This window comes from Rissa tridactyla, chromosome 6 (assembly GCF_028500815.1).
Source record: "Rissa tridactyla isolate bRisTri1 chromosome 6, bRisTri1.patW.cur.20221130, whole genome shotgun sequence".
Lineage (NCBI taxonomy): Eukaryota > Metazoa > Chordata > Aves > Charadriiformes > Laridae > Rissa > Rissa tridactyla.
The window spans coordinates 11,742,272-11,763,478 of NC_071471.1; the positions used below are offsets into that span (position 1 = coordinate 11,742,272).

At 38.2% G+C, this 21,207-nt stretch overlaps 1 protein-coding gene across 15 annotated transcripts in view; it reads right to left on the bottom strand.

Moving 5' to 3' along the window:
• The window catches only part of GIGYF2 (GRB10 interacting GYF protein 2), a 77,316-nt gene that overhangs the window by 55,058 nt on the left and 1,051 nt on the right, over positions 1-21,207 (bottom strand). For 13 of the 15 annotated variants that reach the window (XM_054206670.1, XM_054206668.1, XM_054206662.1 and 10 more), the window contains exons 2-5: positions 9,667-9,746; positions 6,970-7,099; positions 4,614-4,709; positions 13-121 (exon numbers count right to left, since the gene is read on the bottom strand). In XM_054206670.1, coding sequence (XP_054062645.1) covers positions 13-121; positions 4,614-4,709; positions 6,970-7,099; positions 9,667-9,707 — 376 coding nt within the window. In that variant the 5' untranslated portion in view covers positions 9,708-9,746. Of the gene's footprint in view, positions 1-12; positions 122-4,613; positions 4,710-6,969; positions 7,100-9,666; positions 9,747-13,020; positions 13,135-21,059; positions 21,087-21,207 lie in introns of all 15 variants that reach the window. The other 2 variants (XM_054206660.1, XM_054206659.1) reach the window with 2 other exon arrangements.

A 21,207-nucleotide genomic window follows, 5' to 3' on the forward strand; every position in this document is an offset into this window, starting at 1 on the left:
CTAACGGCTCACCTCGACCTCTAGAGGAACTTCGACCTCGAGGAGCCCCTACCACCGTTCCTCCTCCACGTCCCGTCAACCGCAGGACAGCAGCACTGTTTACAGACATCGAGAAATTTCTCTGCCAAGAAGAAGAAGAGAGAGACAAGGCGAGATTCTATTAAAAAACAAAACAAAATCTCAATCAATCCTAAATTTAAAAATAAAATAAATTTTAAACCTAAAACAATCCTAAGTTTAGCTTAATACCAGGTGTGCTTTCCTTATGTTTGTTACAGGTTCTCTACAATTGACTAACACTAGCAAGTAAAAGGATTCCTTGGAGACATGCATAGGTGAAGTACTCCACAAAAGGATCTTGGTCAACATTAGTGCTTCCAAGTCACTTACCTGAAATTTCCATGCTCTAAAGGCAGCAAGTGAGCACCTACTCCTTTATCAGATGATTCCAGCACAGAAGTGATCAGAACATCAGCAGCTTTAAACACAGTCACTCAGTTGCAAAAAAGAGATTGGCACCTGCCTATACCTGACACCATTAATTAATACCAATTCTAAACTTACATAAGGAAAGCAGGAACATGTAAAGAACAACAGAAGCTGCATAAAACTATATTTACCAACCTTTGCAGAAATAACGTTTTTTCTCTAAATGTATCATAGGAGTAACATGCTTTGGGGAAAAATAAGTGTATTTAAGACTTATGAAATTTAAGTGATACTCATTTTAATAAGACAATAAACACCAGTAAAATTGAACTGTACTTTAATATGAAATGATTGCTAAGGAAAAAGCTATTTCGACAAAGAATGGATAATTATAACCAAATCCAGTCCCATTCTCTTGAGCACAAACAGTTGGAAACTGGGCCAAAGAATTCAGGCGCATGTTCAGAAATGTTAACAAGCAAACCTGAATTCACACACGCTTTCTGAAAACAAGTTTTAAATAATTAGAATGCAAAGGACTCCAGACAGCTGTTACATCAGGCGTCTTGACAGGAACTGAAAGGAGGCAAAAATTGCTTCCATGAACTCATCTGGATTACTATGACTTTGAAGGTCTTCAGAGAACAATGAGACAAGCAATTATATACTATTTAAAATCTAAATGGCTACCATCAAAGCCAATAGAAATGTGAAAGAGTTCTAACCCATTTCAGAAACAAGCCTAACCGCTTGATACGTTCTTCCTTCAAGAGAGAATTGGTAACTTAATAGACTTTAGGGATGTGGGGGCGCAATCCAGCCATGCATGGCAAAATAGCAAGGTCAGCCTCCAGTAAATCTGATTTTTATTTTCCTAGTTAGCTCTTTAATGATTTAAAACAACCATTTCAACATTACAGCAAGTCAAAATGAACTATCTCCATTTGCCTCTAAGCAGATCACCTTTCCTGCTGTTGATACTTCTGCTTTTTTGTGAATCAGTGAAATATTTTACTACAGAAACAATTTTAAACTATTGATCAAATTCACTGTCTCGCATAGGAGATTCCTTAATTTTTGATGCCTTATTTTTCCAATAAGAACAAAATAGCAATCTCACTTCCAATTTATTTTTTTGACTTGTCTGCTTAAACTCCAAACAAATTCTCCCTCCCCTCTGTAGCGCTTACTGTGGTGAAGATGCAATCCTTGTAACATGCATAATGATAATAATCCACATGGTGAGATCACAAAAATAACAAAGCAGCAAAGTCAATAAAACAAAAACCACCCTATTCTCGATTAGTATATTACTTCAGTGTCTGTCCCTGACAATGCATATCAAAGAGCAAAGCTGCCCTAAAACAGGGTCTCAATTCATTTTTTAGTAGCAAATGGAAGATGTCCCATGAAACACACATCAGAAACATAACCACTGAGGACACAAAAAACTTTTCATTATATTCAGCAAGAGCTTGAGACTCCCTTACTCAAGCAGCAGATAAGATTAAGACAACTGAATTCTCTCCTAATGCAAATAAGAGCAACTGGGGGAAAAAAGGCAAAGGAACACATGCTGCATATTGCCAGCGGTCGGTGGTGGAAACCCCTGTTAAAGCTATACACAGAAGTCTTTTCTTCAAAACACAGTTCCCTGGATACAGATCTTAGACTAATCTATGTCATAACAAAACTTAATACGATGTGAATCAGTTGACCACTAGGTTAGCTCAGCATTCTTATCACTAGGAAAGTGACATTCTACATAAAAAGGATAAAAAGGACCAGCAATACTGTCCAAAGTATATCCACGTCCTGTAATAGGGAAATCTGGAGCCAAAAGTATCAGACTAGTTAAATTTCACAGCACTAAACAAATTTAAGCTTAAATCATCCTCTAGATAACTCATCTTTAAATCACCTTGAGAGAGATCAGACAAGTTCTTCCTGGACACATACTACACATGCACTTGATAGCATTGTCCATGCATAACTCTCAGTTTGCAAGCAAGAATTGCTCTGAATCCAAGGCAAGAGTAAGCCTGACTGGTTCAGCTCCAACTGAACACTACCCCAAATTACACGTGTTCTGATCAGCCTGTCCTCTACAGGACTCCCAATCTCTGTCCCTCGAGTTCCAAGAGGATAACACTAACTTCAGTATTCACTCAGGGGGCACAAAGGTGTTTTAAACTCTTTTATCAACCTTAGGTGAAAGAGCTTTCCTGCACCACAACTAGCAGCAAAGCCATTAACATTCACCTTAAGATCACTTCTGAATGGGATTCTAGATGATGAACAATGTTTATTATGTCATGGGAAACAAACACCAGGAATTTCTGTAGCTTAAATAACGCCATACCCTTGGTATCTCAAATCAGTCACAAAGGAGGAAAAGAGATCTTCAGACAAGAAAAAAACCACATTGTTCACATCCTCTGGTCCCCAGAACACATTGAAGGAAAGGCTTTCTCAGAAAGGGAATATGAAGCACTTCATTCAGATTAAGATTTTTGTGGAGATTGTGGAGAACTGTTAAACTGACCATGACAACTCCTGTATGATTACAATGAAAAGGAGCAGGAAAAAAAACAGTAATCGAGTGCACGCCAGCTCCTCAGGAGTTTTGAAGACTCATGAAACACTGGGCACTGCAGCAGAGGACCACCTACCCCTGAAGCTCAGCAGCACTTACCACCTCATCTGTACCAAGAGGCACATTTTCAATACCATAGCCTTCAACTCTTACTATTCCTCTTGGAGAGTATCTTGACAATCACCAGAAGCACACCTCCCCTTTAACCGTAAAAGGCTTGCAGTTTTCACTCTGAACGACTCCACTACGCATCAGCAAAAAAATACGTCCAAAGGTATTTGACACTGAGGGTCAATATTTCGTTGTGTTACCGTATGTCTGACTGACCATTTCCTGGGCTTGCTGCCTGAATCCCTCCTGTTCCCACTAGAGAATGACTAAGATTTCCCATAAAAGCGTATTCTCTCACTGGCTTTTTAAGACTAACTATGACATGAAGTGTCTATAGTGTATTCACATGAACTTAAATATGACTGCTGATCGAAAGCTAAACTATTAGTATCTTACATCAAAGGATAGCATCCTAAAAATGACACAAAAAGTATGAATCAACTCTGAAGAGGAAGGAATTCCAGAAGAGGTGAAGAAGATATGCCAGAATACCCAGACACAAAAAGATGATGAAAAACTCAAGAATACAATAGCCTGGGGCAAAGGAAGGAGGATGCTCTAAAATCTTAAGAAATTAATACTAACACACCCCACCCCTACAAAAAAATCAAATTACACTCAAGTCAGTAAAAACACTCATCTTTTAGAAAAGAAAAAAAAAACCCAAAAAATCAAACCACAATATTCTGAAGTAAGAAAAGAAGAAATATGACAAACCAAAGAGCAACTGCAAAATCAGAAGTTCTAACAGCCATGAAGAAGGAATCAATTCAGAGTCAAAAGTCAGAGGCATTTATCCAGAGGGGGGCAGACAGTTTTCTCTGCTAGGAATCGAATGAAAAGCAAGGGCTTTCAAACTACTGAGATCAGTCACCCTTGAAATGGAATCGTTGTGGACTACCTGCTCTCACTCTTATCTTGTTCACCAATTAATTATACACTTATAGAGACCAAACAGGGAAAAAAAAAAATCAAGCAACTGCTTACATAAAAACTAATTAAGAGTACTGCACCTTCCTAAGAAATGTTAACAGTCAAAAAACTCCAACACTTCTCCAAAGACTACAAAGCTGAAGTTATAGAACCTAGACACTTCTATTACAACAGAGAAGGTGGTCCCAAAGCTGAAGAAAGTTTCATTAATCTAAAAATGCTGTGTACTTAAACAGGTAATACTTCCCAGAAGATGATCCTGGATTTAACAAGTTGTCTGTCTGCCATCAACAGAACACTGTATGAAAAATATTTGTTCAAATTTAAGATACTAATTGAGCATGAACAGAATTTAAACTTTATGCTAACACAGCATGCTTTCATAACTTCTTTCCCTGAAATACACTAATCTTAAATTTTATGGTTTATAATGGAGGCATACTCTTCATTTCACCTTTACACAAATGACAATCTAAAGGTGGCCTGGGGGTTTTTTTGGTTTTTTGTTTGTTAGGTTTTTGTTTGTTTTGAAGTGGATACAAACCTGTTCTTCTTCTGTAAAAGGTACAAGTGCCAGTGGTGGCAGGGGCTCCTCTTGTAAAATAGGCAGAAACTCCTTATCCAGAAGGTCTGAAGGTATCTGTATGAAAGAAAAATAGCATACAAATATAGTCAAGTATTTCCATTTCAGGGACAACGCCACATACTTTGATCAAACTTTTATCCTGCCAACTCTGTCTCCATCTACCAGGTACACCAGTACTTCCAATAACATTTACTGGGGGTGGGTGCAACTCCACTGCAAATTTACACCCCCCAGAAAAAAAATTCATATAGACAAAACACCCAAAGTATCCACCACCCACAACTGTAATATGTAAAGTATCAGTATCATACACATCAGAATTCAAACTTCCACACTGCCACAGCTCAGATCTGAAGTGAAATTTCATCTGGTAAATTAAAAAAGTATTGCTTTAACTTCAATGCACTTTTATAGCCACATTTATATATTTATATTAACAAAACTACCATATATAGCACAGAGGTTGTATTTGACTTAAAAGTCAGCATTTCCAATTTACAACCCACAAGGAGAGTAAAACCAAAGAAAAAGTAAAGTGAAACTACAGGTATGGATGCATTAAGTAGAGAAAACTCATGATTTAAATCAAAATAAATTTTAAACACTAATTTTTAACTAGTCCATCGTCAGATAGAAGCTCCATCAGCAGATGTGACCTTGAGCGTATGAACAAGCAGCTGCAATTACAGTCAAGTGAGTTCTAATTATGCCAACAGAGAAGCGTTTCAAAAATATCTAGTTCACAATACTACAGATAAAGAACTTCTCCCAATTTTAATTGAAGCAAAGCAACCTAAGGTTTTATTTCATTTGGGTATTTGCTAGCAGAAGTCTTCCTGCTTTCAATCTGAGTATCTTTTAATCAGAGATGCAACTTTGCCTAATCTTCAGGCAGCAAAGATTGAAGATGCCACAGTGAAAAAAGACTAGGGTACAAAATACAGCTGTAAAACATCACATCTAGTAGTTGACTAGAAACAGTGTCAAGAGTCCTCTCAGTCCCAATAACTAGAATTACTCAACACCATGGAAACACATGTATATCAAAAGCAAGACATACTCTAGTAATAGTGCCAAAACACAGGGAGAAAATATTCTTTTGGACCATTCATAACCATTGGAGAGCTTCCTGTAACACAGGGTATTAAGGGGTTGTTCTGAATCAGTCGCAACTGCAGGGGTCTTAGCATTATCTGATATAGCATACACAAATTGCAAAGAACAGTCAGAAGACCTCTGACAGGCTGACTTATTCAAGCATAACACCAAGGTTTAAACTGCAGCTTCTCAAAGCAGAGCAGGATAGTTCTGCATGTTAAAGCACAGCTTTAAGCTATAACACGCTTATCAGCTTTTGAAAAAATCTCTGACATTCAATGCCCTTGAATCTGTGTATAAGCAACGCAGGGCTCCCAGCACCGTACAAAAACGTCAGCAGAGTCACAGTAGGTAAGGATATGGAGGTAGGCATGCACATCTATGTGCGAAGCTAAAGGCACAACCTGACATAATTTCTTGTAGTCCCTCCCTGATTCGAAGGTAAGGCTCTCGGAGGGATTCAGACTTCCAAGTCACTATGTGCCTCCTGCAACAATACACTAACCTCTGTCGGCACCTACAGAAAAACCTAATGTTTTCAAATGCGGAATGAATGAATCATTTGCCTGAACTGCTCTCTGAAATGTGACTTTCATATCGCCGAGACCTTTGTTTGAAATTAAACCAGAGGGAAGTTCTTGCCTTTCTACACGGCTCCTTCGTATTGCCTGTGCTAGACTGTATTTGTGTCCTGAGTGCCAGAGAACTACTTGAGGCCTGCTCTCATTGGGCTGCTTACCTACTGAAGTGAGCTGCCTTAAGTCAGGATAAATGGCAAGCTCTTGCCTTTTTTTTTTTTTTAAGTGATCTGCTAATATGATTTATTGCCCAACTTTCAAGCTGAATCAAATAACTATTTTACACTATATTAAATAAAATCCTACTGAGGCAAGCAAATCTACACCGCTGCAAGGGGACTTTAATCCTCACTTATCTGTGGCAGTGGGACTGAATATGGCAACGAGGGTATTTTTTTGTTCTCAGAGGGTACAGGAAGTTGGCCCTAAAGTGACAAAAAGAATCAAACATAATTAATGCAGTAAGAGTAGGATCAAATAAGCACAAATACACAAAAACCACAATCTGACTTCTTCAGTTCTTTGCCAAGGGATACACAATTTCTTTGTCCATAATCACAAAATGCAAGTAACTATTCCTAATCACAAGACTGTCATTAGGAACACACACATCAGGCCTTCTTCCTCTTCCTGCTCACCTTATTATCCTTTAGAAAAAGTGCCAACATTTCTTCTCTCCCATAGCGATAGTCTGCTAGTTTGTACTTTGGCAAAGCCGGAGACAGAGGAGGGGATGTCACACTCCCGCCACTAGACAAAGCTCGCAGCCTAAAATAAAGCAGAAAAGCAATGAAAACTGAATTAAGGAGAGAATGCGTCTTCACCTATGCGGTCATCTCTCTGCACGTTTACAGATTTGACAAAAATGAGACAAATACAGTACTGAAAGCAAAGGAAAGACATTAACAGTCTAACTTCAAAACACTAAAACTTGGTGCTTCAACAAGAAGAGTGAAAGAGCTTCCCTCATTTTTCACATAGATGGGAGAAAGAAAGAAAAAAAGATTCCCATGAGCACATCGAGGAATTCAACTCGTCCCCTGGAGAACTCTTACGCTGACTATATAGCAAGCTGGCTACACTCCTAAAGCCTTGACTAAGCTATTTACACTGACTGCTCAAAATTCAGTTGTAAGTCTTCCATAGATATTAATGGCAACAGCTTCTTTTTGACACGAAAAATTCTTACCTCCCTAGGGACAGTGCTGCAAATATTAATCTAAGGAAAAAGTTTGTTCAGATCTTTTGCAAAGTTTAACAGACAGAATAGGACAATAAATTTTGTGATGGGGTTTCTTCTTGTGTCTTTGGAATCCTACTCTACTCCAAATTCCTTTTCAGAAATTAAAATGGCATTTTTCAGAGACCATATAGATCATTTAACTTAGTGTCTCAATAAAAAAAGATGTACAAAATATAGCCACACTGTACTTCAGAGACATTTCAAGCAGTAATCTAATTTACAGTAACAGATAAATATGCTATTAAGTTCGGCCCCATCCCACTCAGGTAAGCTACTCAACTGCTTGCAAATAAAATCTTAGAGTTGTATGATATTACTGCCACCCTGCAGGTGCATTAGTCTCATTCTATACAGTCACTTCCTCAGCTACCCAAATATCCTGTATTTTCAAGTTTGAGGAATGTTTTACAAAAGGGCATGTGTAAAATAACAAAACCCAGACCATTTTCCTACCCTTGATGTGCATCTTAGACAAGTAAAACAATGAAAACTTCTCAACAATCGCAAAATCCTTGGAAAGGATGGTGCTCTAAACTAAAAACACTGATTCAGAGGCTACCTTTCACCTAATTATTGAAGCATGCTTTGATTTATTGTTCTTTAAACGGAAAAGAAAAAGTAATTTGCAAGTCAAATGTTTATCTTATTTTTTTAGCTTGGTGCCACCCAGTGGCAGTTTCTGTACATACCACTTCAAACCAAAAACGCCTGGGGAGGCACTATTCAAAGGATTAGATGGCTCAGTGCAATGCTCAACCCAGATCAAACGTGACCGAGAAATTTCACTATTAAGTGACACAAAAGCATACATGACAGACGTGACTATACTGCAACCCAAAGAATAATTATAAATCTTAGCACTTTATCCCTGTAAAAATCTAGTAACTCACTGAAGTGTAATATATACTTTCATACATAATCTAACCTGGTTTTTAAACTAAACGGAGACTGAAGTCCCCTCACTATGACACAGCAATCAAGTTGCTGTTAAAATATGTGCTGCTTTTAGAGTTGCCTTCCCCCTTCTCTTTTTTTAATATAACTTTGGCTTCCGTCCATCAATGAATCTAATCATGTCTGTCTCTTACACTGAAGAGCACTCCAGCATAAGATATCTGCCTGGTGGGTGTATTTATAGATAATGATAAAGTCATTCTTTAACCTTCTTTCAATCTAACAAAATAGACTGAGCTCTCTCATTGTTTCGTGGGCCACAAATCATGCCTTATTTCTTTGTTGAATACTCTCCAATTTTTGTACATTGTGTAAAAAATGTGTCAGCAAAAGCAAATACGTTACTCCAGTAATAGTCTTACCACATGCTACCCAGCAATTGTATTTCCTATAACCACTCCACACTCCCATTTACACACTTAAGGATCACATAACTCTTCAGAACCCACACCAGCCAGAATTCTCGTTTGTAATCGTGGCCACCAACACTTCAACAAGAAATTGGAAAAAACACTGAACAATAATCACACGTGTGCAGTTACTCATTAACAAAAACCAGGACAATACAAGTCAGACAAGCTGGAAAAGTAACAGCTGACACAAGACTGTATGTCATGGATTCCCTTTAACACAACAGCTCATTTTTCCTGACACTCTTCAGTGCGCACATGCAGGAGACTATGACATGAAATGCACACTTATACCATATAGATATTTTTTTTTAAATACTGGGGGGGGGAAGACCTTGTTTAGCTATAGGTTTAAGTCCAACAGCCTTATGTATCACAGGGAAAGACCAAACAAGAAAGATGTCTTCTTCCCTTACTTTGTGTATACCTCCGATGTCACAAACATTATTCCTCCCTCAGATACTTGCCAGCCATGTGAATGTTATGCATTACCATAACATGAAACCCAACTGATTTCATACACAATGCCCATTTACAAAGTGAAGGCTAATTTTATAATATTGCTTTCAGTCACAGGCCAGGGGCTGAGGTGAAGGAGTATAGAACAATAAAGACATTATAACCCATTCAGTCTCATAATCAATTCAGTCCCAAAGGACAGGAATTCATAATGCTTTTTTAAAATTTTAGCCAAGGTTCCAGAGTCTCACAAAACAGAAAAAACTCACCATTCAGGCCCAAAGTTAAGTGTCTGAGTTTCTGCTGCCATTTTTTCCTGTTCTATTCCTCCTTTTTAAAAAGCGTGAACCTGAAAAATAAAAATGTTTACTATGAAAACAAGTGGCTTAATACAGTCCTTCATAAATTTCTTCACAATACAAAAGCACAACTGGTCTTTCAAAGAAGTGGAAAAAAATGACTGTGGAATATTTTTTTAAAATTAATGTACTACTTTTTTTTTTTTAATTAATTTACTAATATAGGAGTAACTGCATCAACATCTCTTCCCTAGCTTCCTCTTAACAGCTCAAAAAGAACACTGGATCAGGGTGCCTGAAGAAACAATTTGTACAAACAATCCCTTTTCAAATCAGTGATTACTGCAAGACAACCAAACACGGAGAACTGGATGCATAAACCTCTTCTGTAAGAACATAAATGCTTAATTAACAGAATTGCAGCTTCCTGACAATTACCAGAGGATAAAAAACCCACTAGAGTTACAGCAAGAAAGATTTGCCAGTTGAGTGGCAGAGTATTCAAGAAATTTCCATTCTTCAAAAATAAGCCTTCTAAAGATCGAGTACATTCAATGCTGTGAGATCCTCCTAAATCTGCAGACAGATGACAGTATTTCTCTCATTCTTGGTTTTATTAAACAAAAAGACACACAACTTCAGACTTCAGCTACTTTTGTTCCTATTAGCCAAGGTCCTGAAGACACTAGTGAAGGTCAGGTCAAATTGCTATATACCAAGTACGTATGGACAACAGCTGATGAAGCCATACTGGAGGGAAAGAACAAGACTAAGGGATGGCTATGAAGTTTTCTCTATCAGAGCCAAGTCCAGCCCAGGTAGTTCTGGAGAAGTGCCTTTTGCAGTAAGAAAATATAGCTCCTTTTTCCTTCCAGCAATGGCAAAATCCAGATCTGCAGAGGAAGCGGGTTTGTTTTTAGAAAAAAAAAAAAAATCAAGTACTCTGTAGCCAAAGCCCAAACAAAAAAGGATTTGAAGCATGACCTACAGAAACTGGTTGATTAGACTCAAGAACCCATAAAGACAGATGGTAGGAAGGGAGCTTTCCTTGTCAGAACTCTGCTCCTTAATAGACCCAAGGAATAAATAAGGAGCTTCATAAATTTGTCCATACTTTGCATGAAAAGGTGGTGGAAAAGAAAACCAAACCAAAACATGAGAAGGCAAGATGTGGAAAGAAAAAGACAAAACTAAACAAGGGAAACATTTTTTTCTCATATATATGCTACTGAAGTAATGATATTAAATTTTTTTTAAAAAGTCACTAGCCTGAAAGCTAGAAAATGCCAAAAAACTACGCTGAAAGTGCTTGAGCAGATTTTACCCAAATCTTTGGGCATAAAATTACGAACAGTTGCAAAACTCCCTGCAGCCTAAACCTGCCAACCAGCGTTTGGCTCGTGTATTTTTACTACATGCCATATTAACTTCTTCCCATACACAATACAATCTATATACAAATTGTAGTATTTTTATTTTCACAATAACCCTATATAATGAAATGGGATCATCCCCACTACATGCACCAGAAGCTTATACAAGAACATCCAGCTGTTCTCACAGGCCTGGTTTGAGATTATTTTGGTCTGATTTGGGTTGCCTTTTTGAAGCAGCCGACAGCTCATTAGAACGTTCACGGTGTATCCATTCATCATTCTGCAAATCAAACTACAAGGTTCGATACCTAAAGATGACATAGAGCAGCCACATGTGAAATACTGTGGGGCAATTCAAGCAAACCACTGTGCACACTTCATCAGAGCCAAGTCTCCATCATCATTCCTAGTAACCTTAATTGGATGGCTGTCCCTTGCTTCCTGCAACGCCTGTAATCCTTCTGCTGGGGGGTGTGTGTCAGGGGGGAAAAATTTTCAGATTAACCCACATGGATCACCAAGGAACCTGTAATCTTTAGCTCCTAACATCAAAGTTAGCTTAGTACCAGTAATACCAAAAAGGCTGGCACTGAACGTTAAACTGCAATGAAAACGCAGCTGAAAAGCATCAGATACAAGGATAAAGTACCTAAAACCAGCCAGGATCAAGCGGTTTACTAGTTTTGGATCCACTGGGCCCCACCCCTCTTTAGCCTCTGGGTTTCCTTCCCAAAAATTGAGGATACTGAGGATCTTTCTCTACTAGGTTCCTAGTCTGCACTTCAGTATCTACAAGCATACGCAAAAGCCTGCTTATCTCATCCCACTGAGCTGCAAAATGCCTTTCCTTGTCCCTCATTCTGGCCACTGCACTTAGTTTTGGGAACTCTTTGCTGGCTTCCTCTTCTGTGTTGCATCCAGATAAATTACTTCCTCCCTATAATTTCTGACTGTATGAATTTTTAATTGAAAGCATGCACCTGTAAGTGGATAAAATGTAGCTGAACAGGGAAAACAACAAAAAACCCACACAGAATAAAAGCCAGATCTGCAGATGATCTGAGTAGGTGTAACAGGTGAATTTACCCTAATAGGCAACGCTACCCAGAAATAAAACATATGTGAAAAAGAAATTACAGGCAAAGCTGAGAGAAAGCCCTTGGAAAGGAGGCACTCTGGAAACAGGTAGCGATTTGTGAGGAGGGGGGCAGAGGAACAGAAAAAAAGAGACAAAAGCTAAGCCAGCAAGTGCAAGAGGAGTATATTTAGCCATGTCAGTGCAGACAAGAGAAGGCAAAAACCATGTGATGCTTCAGCTGCTGCTTTACAAACCGGCAAAGAGGTGAGAGCACAGAAGGCAAACTGGAGAGGAACCTCTGACAGGACTGCACAACACACACTGTTGGTGCGCAAAGCAGCTGCACTAACTGGAAAGGCAAGTTGGGGTGGACGATGCAACACTCGCATTGTGAGAGGAGAGTCAGGGTGGAGCAAGAAAAAGGGTGAGGAATTAAGAAAAGGGAGTGAGCAACCAGGTCATAAATTTAACTATTTTGGCTAGGAAAAGGCATGAATTTATCTGATCTTTACTATCTAGATAACTTTCTTAGGCTCTAACTTCAATATTAATAATTAAAATGTTAATTTTGGTCTTTTTTATCTATGGTGCCTCCTTATTAATCAAGGGTGTCAAATCACAAAAATAACATATACCAAGCACATTTCCTCCTTGGTATCATTTGATGAAGGAAAAGCCCCTTTTCTGGACTGCTAGCATTTTGTAGATCAAGATTTTCTACAAATTAATGCCTATTGATTGAGGAATCTGCACAACCACAGATTTTATATGGACAAGAAGCACACAGGGACAGTCTCAAGTTGAAGCAAGAAGCTGAGGCCATATTTTGATAATGCCAAATTAGCACCACTGTTTGGGCAAGAACGCTACCTGAGGATTTCCCACCACTCCTTCAAAGGGGAACCTTTTCTCCAAGATTTTCTTCAAATCAGGTCAATCCTTGGTCAAGGTGCCAATGCAACCCTACAAAGAGTTGCAGTTTTCCTGCGTATTAGGGGAAAAACAGAATTGCTTCATAAACTGGAACTGAGACCTGGTGTTCCTGGGGCAGTACCCCAGCCACAGACCCGCTATCAGCATGCAGGACTGAAAAGAGAAGAAATCACATTAGCCCCACCACAAACCTGCGGACTGGCACGGGAAAAAACATCCTTTCTATTTCATCAGCAGCTTAGTACTTTGGAAGTCAGAAGTCCATCCTCTGAGCCGACACAAAATGTAATCCAGTAACGTTAAGCCTTTAAGTGGCTTTCACTCACAATTAACAGGTAATATTATAGGTACAGAAGTTGCTATCAGCACCACACAACTCATTTCATTGGTTTGCTTTATGTACAATAGTTGTTTTACCAGGCTCACGTTTTTTTTAAATTGTTTTTCAAGCTCACTTTTTAGTACCTGACAAATTCATTAAAGCTCTCAGAAACATCTGCTTCAGACACAAGTCGGAACTTGATTCTACCAGATAGATTTGTGTGTTAAAATGCATAAGATGTTTCAGTTGAAAAAAAATATTTAAGGAAGGTCTACAATTACGTAGCACATTTTAGCCACAAGGTGTGTTCTTTTAAAATGTATAGCTAGCTAATAAATATCTAGGAAAAAAGCTGTTTTCTAGAGATTTTGAAAGAGCTGAACTGCCGTGAGTCCACGACACCCAGACTTTGCTCAACCTCAAGATTTATATGAAATTGCCATTTTAAGGTTTGTCCCTTACTCACAGGCACTTGAGTTAAGGTTTCCAGGCAATGTTAAAATCCTACAGTTCCATTAAAGAATTCTGTCGACTTGTACCACATGGCAATCTGTCTCACCAAGATGTTTTACTGTTTTGGATAGAGATAAACTGATTCTCAGCATCCCAAGTTGAGACTAAGCAATGTCTGCATTCAGGTCTGCCCATCTAATCTTTCCTACAGACAAAAAAAAATAATTTTAAAGACTTGGACTGTCACTGCAATTTATAGCTTTGGGGCTGCTGCTTGCTTAGGCTTTTTTATTAACTTTGGAAACCTAAACCTTGGAAAAAAGATGTACCACTGATCCTTCCCCTACACAGCTCCTTTATTTTGAAACGGTCTACTGTTTGATCAGAGATGTTTAGGAAGAAAAGCACCCTTTCATTTCAAGGTAGTTATGTTGCTACTGTAGGTTTGAAACAGCCTTTTTAAGCTAGAAATTGGATGAAAACTTCGAAAACATGAAGACAAAGAACATAAAGGCAATCTAACGCAAGCAAATTTAAGAGCAAGGAACCAAGTTCTCCTTGAATAAACTTGGAACAGGAATTCAACAGCACTGCTCCACCATGCAACAGCAACATTACATCAAGATGATAAAACCTCACCTTCCACAAGCAAGAAAACATTCCACAGACAGCTACCAGAGCTAGCTAACTTCGGTGCCAGTAACTGTGTTTTTAAAAAAAATAACAGGCTGACTGAATAATTAATGCCAATTTTCTCTAATTCGTGAAATATTAAAGATGATCCAAAATGGTATGCAAGCTACCTTTTAAGTACAGTGGTAAATAGGATGACTCAGGTGGCTACACTATCAGTCTGTTTGATATTAATCATTGGCTAAAGCAGACAACACTGATTAAAGGACACTGACATAATTAAGGCCAGCCAACATAGATTTATGGAAGACATTCGATCACAATATACTTTTGAAACAGTAGAAATTTCATTGCTCAACAAGTAGGTGAAATAGAATTTAACTTCTACAGGACACTTCAATTAAGTACAATGCTAAAAAGAACAAAATCATTCAGAACCACATGAAAAGTCTCAAATCATCACAACCTATTTTTTTATTTTAACCTTCTCTTCCAAAGAATCTACGACAACTAATATCAGAAGGCAAAATAGTCTCAAAATAGTAAAAGGTAAGGAGGTCTCCTCTACTTCTACAGAATCTGTAACATTGACCCACATAACTTCTAAAACATGAGGATGACAAACATGGATATGGTAAATAATGGAAATGACACATCATCAATAATACCATTATGAATTATTCAATTACTCAGTCCAGTATAGCAGGTTGCATTTAATAAGGCCAAGCACACAATCAAAAGATTCACCAGCAGAAAACACAGGTGATACATGACAAATACAAGACTATTCTGGAAAAACACAGTCTGAAACCAATCTGAGATTTATGACATTAATCAGCTGAAAAGGAATACATGATACAACACTGACTAGAAGAGCTAACATAAAACTATGAATACAGGAATAAGGAAATATAGAGTGAGTACAGAGTGGGTTTTATCACTGCAGGGATACTATGTCCTGTTCTATTGTCCAAAAGGCAAGAAAGCTGATAAATAAGGTGTTCAAAAATTGATAAAACATGACAAATGCCTTACAATGGGGGGGGGGGGGGGGAAATCCCAAAACCCAAACCCACCAAAGCTCTATTTATTGAGCTTGCTCAGTCTGTAAATGATGATGCAGGTGAAAAAGGCTGAAGACCCAAGTTTATTCAGTGAAGGGACTAAAGCAAGACATTGAGAGATAAACAACAGAGTAAGCTATCTTCAGGTCAACACGAAATGATTTTCTAAAAAGTATGTTCTAGTTTAAACAGAAAATTAATTAAAAAAAATCCAATACTCACATTACACAAGATGCCAGACAAGCCAGAGTAGTCCCTTATGGCTTACCAAGCCTTTATCCTGACAAAGGTGGTGAATTTTTCAAGGCCTACCTACTTTCATGCCAGGAAGTTTTTCCTAGGGAACAATGTCTAAAACATCCACTTCTCCAGAAGCTACACCTCTATTACCAGTTACATTTTTAGATCTCTTTTAAAGTCTTATAACTTTTCTGTCTCAAATCATTGTTGTTTCCATTTCTCAGCAGTTTCTGGTCAAAAATTGCCCAAGACATTCTCAAGGGCATGACCAAACTGACTGCCCTCTGCCTACTTCATCCAGATCCATCTAAAACTTCATGGAGTGCTGCACCTTGCAACATGGTACACCATAGTCAAGAATGACAAATACAAAAAGTAGGCACTGAAGCTCTTCTGGGATAGGATGACAAGAAAGATTATGGAGACTTGCACACCTAACAAAACCCAAGAAAAATAAAGGAACATTAAATGTCACAATTCCAGACATCTTCCTCCTTTCCTACCTATTACTGTACCCTTGGTGGTGAGAGGTAGGTTAGAGAGCCATCCACTTCTTGCTTCACCTGAACATGAACAAATGTGAAAGCTTCTCCCAGTTTCTCAGCCAGAAAGCAGTGTGACCTCCACCTTTATTATAAGACTTCCAGCCAAAGGCGATTAAGCTGTGAGCAGAGTCAGGGGACCACACCCTTGGCCCTGCCACTGGCTGGAACACAAACCACTTCTCATTCCAAATCCTGTCCCAAAAATCCTGCCAGAACTCTTGTTTTCCAGATGAAAAAAAATCACTTCCACATCTGTCTCTACCTTGTACATGGAAAATTTGCTGGTAGGTAAACATTTAGTCCGTGCTATTCCACAAGTTGTTACAGATCAGGATGATGAGTCTGTCTATCTGCTCCTCAACAAGGCCAGTAGCCAGACCATGTGAATGCAACCAAAACCACATAGAAGCACCTCTCTCCCAGTCGTCACACACATACGTATATTCAAAATGGCAGAACAGAGCTTCAGACTGCATTCACTGAAAACATTCATTGAATTAACAAATCTGTGTTGTTGTGGGGTTTGGTTTTGTTTTGTTTTTAAGTGTCATTTGCATAAGCAGCTTCTTTGGCCTCTGTAGAAATCCTCTGCCCCCACCCCCTTCTTCAGGCTTCCTACTCATGCAGTTCTGAGATGTCCTATACTTCAAATATTCAACAGTGAGAAACTGTCTAATAAAAAGTCCTAACAGAGCATCAGTATGTGTGTAAGATTGCAATCAGGAAGTCAGAAGGTAACTTGTTACTACATATGAATGACATCATTTAATAGCTTATCATTCTTCTTCTTTTTTATGTTAATATCACTGAAAAACCTCACTTGTTTTGTTCTGAAAACCATACCTTTATACTGACTTGTGATGTCATCCTGATCCTGCCTTAGTACTCTTAAAACATAGTGTAACATAAATAGAGAAAATTATATATACAGATGATTCAGCATTAACTATGCCTAATGTAAAAGCTTCCCCTGGTTTTAATGGTAACTGGGCCTCCAATTTATTAAATCAAGTTATTAGATGCTTTTACTTAAAAACCTTGCCATATGCTATTTCCATGATCAGCCTCACCCACATTATTCAGCCTAACACTGATGTCGGCCCTGCTTTGAGCAGGAGGCCGGAGCAGACAACACCAAAGGCTGGTCTCTTCCAACCTAAGTCATCCTCAAATCCTACCATATGCAGCTGCAAAAAATACATAAATAAAAATCAGTTTATACATCCATTATTTGCCAGTCACAGCAACTCCCTGACACATGACATTCTGACTCCAAGTCTGAAGTTACATAAACTCAACTACCCATTCGTTGTCATAAAACATCACCCAAAGTGCACCTTTTCCTTCTGTTTCTTCCGATCTGAACTGACACACCACCATGCACCAACCACAAATCTGCTTTTACCCAATCTGATCTACACATGTAGATCTATAGCCTCTGAACCTCCCAATCACACAAACCAGTATCTTTATCATGAAATACTATCAACAGAATGCAAAGTGCTTCAATTTGTTGTCAGAGACAAAAGAGAAAAGTATTTCCTAGTAACCACAACATGAAACAAGTATTTCTCTACTGAATAAAAAGGACCAAATACCCAGTAACAAAATGTTACCTTCACAAAGTGCAATGCATCACACTTACTTTCACTGCAATAACACCAATTTAACATACAAAAATATTTTTCTCACCAGTTTATTTTCCAAACACATTATATGTAAGCTCATTCACCTGTTTATAATGACAAATTACATATACAAGAGCCACCGTTGAAGGCATCAAGTAATCATTCTTCCTTATTTGCCTAGATTTTTTTAAAAACATATGGCCAAAGCAATAGAAAAATCATAATACACAGCTTTAATAATTAGCTGAGGGAATCAAAAAAATAGTAAGTGATCCAAAAGGTACTGTCAACAAGATGATTTTAAAACAAAATCATCAAAATTCCTCATTGACCTACAGACTTTACTAACTCTACAGAGGTCCTGGTATCCTGGTATCCCTTCTGTTTTTCTCCTCAGTCCTGAGGTCGATATCCAGCTTCTATATATTTATATCTATAAGCTTTAAGTATTACAGGAGAGACTCACTTCTGAAAACACACGCTTTGATTTCATGCTTGCCATAAACCTCAGACACATTAAAACAAGTCTGTGTATCCTTCCCCCCCCCAAAAATAAAAAGGCAAGAGAGACATAAAAATTTCAATCACAGTGTAGCTTCCCACACAGACATCAAGCAGCAACCCCCCACCAAAAAAAAAAAAAAAAAAAAAAAAAAGAGAAGTGGATGCATTTTGTAATCAACACACTGTGGCAATCTCAGCTACTAACAAAGCAATGCAAAGACCTGTCTTCTATAATCCTTTACTACCATCTGAGCTCAAGATCTTAAAATAATGGTATTAAACATCACTATGATGAACTACATGGTTATATATATACTGCCATCAACCACAAGAGGGCCAATGTTGTATAGACCTTCTAATTTAAAGCACTGATAATTCTTTTTAGTTCCATGCATAACTTATGTACCCTTGAGCAAACTTGCTAAGTTTTCTCAGTTCAATTTCCAAGCAAGACTACTTGTGCAAACAAAAAACATTTAGGAATTGACTGCAAGAGGGGAAAGGAGAGGCTAAGCTAGGCTGATAACTGACTTTGTTCCTGTAAAAGCAAGTACCATCCCCCCCGCAGCATTTCAGACACCTAGGTTTTCAAGTGTCACTCGATGAATTAAAATAAATTGATGAGAAAACCAGACAAAGAAACAGTCCCTTTCAACACAAATGCTTCTTCAATAACAAAGAGGAGACAGGTTTCTCCTTACTAAGGCATCCAATGGATCTCTAGCAAGCTATGTAGAAAGAAGGCGGCAGATCAGGCCCGTGCTTTTACGCTTGTAAGCGGAAATTTTATTGGTCTGCCCCTTAGCTCTATCTATATTCATGAATTAAATATAGCTTATCTCTACTCATCTTTGAGCAGAAGCACTGAGAGAAAAAACACCACCACCACACAAACAGAAAAATGATGATGCTAGAAAAAGGAATTTTTTTCTAAATCTTACTTTGAGAAGATTTAACATTGTACCTTTAAGAGTCCCAAGAAAGAATTTTAAAGGCCTCAATGAAACAATAAGAAACATACATTTGACAGTTACTGGAACTTACAAGATCAGACAAAAGTAAGCAGAATCCAATTTCATATTCTTGGTGTTTCAAACAAACAAAAAAAAAAAGATAGCTGGAGGCCTGAACTACTTTAAAGGAGCGGGAAGACAAGAAGGAAAAGACCATGGTCCAGGTACGTAGCTCATCTTCATCAGTTACTGTGAACCAATGTTTCCCTTGTATGTTTAAGTAATCAGACAGATCTTTCAATAGAGGCATGTAGTAGCAAACCACCTCTTCAGCCAGTCAGCTGCCCCAATGAGATGTTCCATATGACTTTGACATCTCGTTTGTTTTTAAATGAAGTACCTATAGATCCTAAAAGAGCTGCCAACTTTTTTCTTACATTCAGGTATAAGAAACTCCAGTTTATGATAGAGCTCCATTTAGACAACTGGCCTTAGGACACAGCACAGAAGAAATGCAATGGTGCTTAGTCTAAATGCCCTAAAAAAAACCAAAAAACATAAACTCACTCCAAACCTTCTTTGCACTCCTCTTTTACACAGTTTCTTCTCCTCAATCAAGCAGTAAAACAGACAGAAAAATTAAATTGTAAAGCCCTCAACTCTCTATTTACAAGCATTTTTTTCACTTACATCAGCATAAAGATTGTATTTTTCATTTACTGTATGTTTTAAGAAGGCAAGAAAAAACACTAACAGAAGTATCTGAGGATATTTTACAGTCCTCTTAAGATCAACATCTGTAATGAAAAGAGCATCTACAAGAGTCCCAGTTTTTACTGTGGTATCAAATCATTTTTGTAAGCACCCTGTGAAACATATTATCGCTGCAACATGAGCACTTTGCATTTTAGTTCTATGCTTTTGCTTTAAAAGGTAGGCTCAAGAAACCATTCAGAAAAGGTACTAAAAGAAATACAGTGACCAGGTACCCCCATGAACATTCATGCATCCAGGGGCTGGGAGAGCCTAAGCAGCTCTTAAAATCATTGAAAGGGCCTATTAAAGTCTCAACCCAAGAAGCGGGTCTTGTTGGAAGTGACACTCGACTTCCATGGATAAATCTCTATAGTCAACCGTTAGACAGAATCTTTTTTTTTTTTTTAAAGCACACATTCAGTGAGAAATTAACACTGACACACGTGACCATTGAACGTTCTACGTTAACCTGTAGAACTATACGAGCCTGGGGGGCAGAGGGGTGCAGAAGGGGCAATGGACACTCCAACATTTTTGTTGACACCCCCATGCCACATTTTTACCTTAGCATCAGCTAACTGTTCAAAGGATGCCTATTCAAGCGAACAGCAAGAATACCAATACCTCATAATACTAAAGCTCTTATTATCTATTGGAATCAACACCCAATAACAGAGCTCAAAAACAGCAGAACAAAGCTTTTGTTGGTGACAACTGCAACCCATTTTGTTTACAAAGGTTCCCAATTATCACGCTGTGAATCTACCAAATGTTCTATTCACAAAGCAACAAATTAATTTGTGTTTATTAAAAAGTTTCTTAACAACAAAAGCAACCAGCAGAGTTATGGGAAAAGGAAAAAAAAAATTCACACGTACTTTCCAGGAACTTGCCCAAGTCAGCTCCTGAAGCAAGAAAATAGAATGAGCAGCAAGAAGTTAGACAGAAGAACATAATCAGAATTCAGAAGTTCTTTCCCCTCCCACCCAAGAAAACAGACACTTCAGAATTATAGTAAGATGTAAA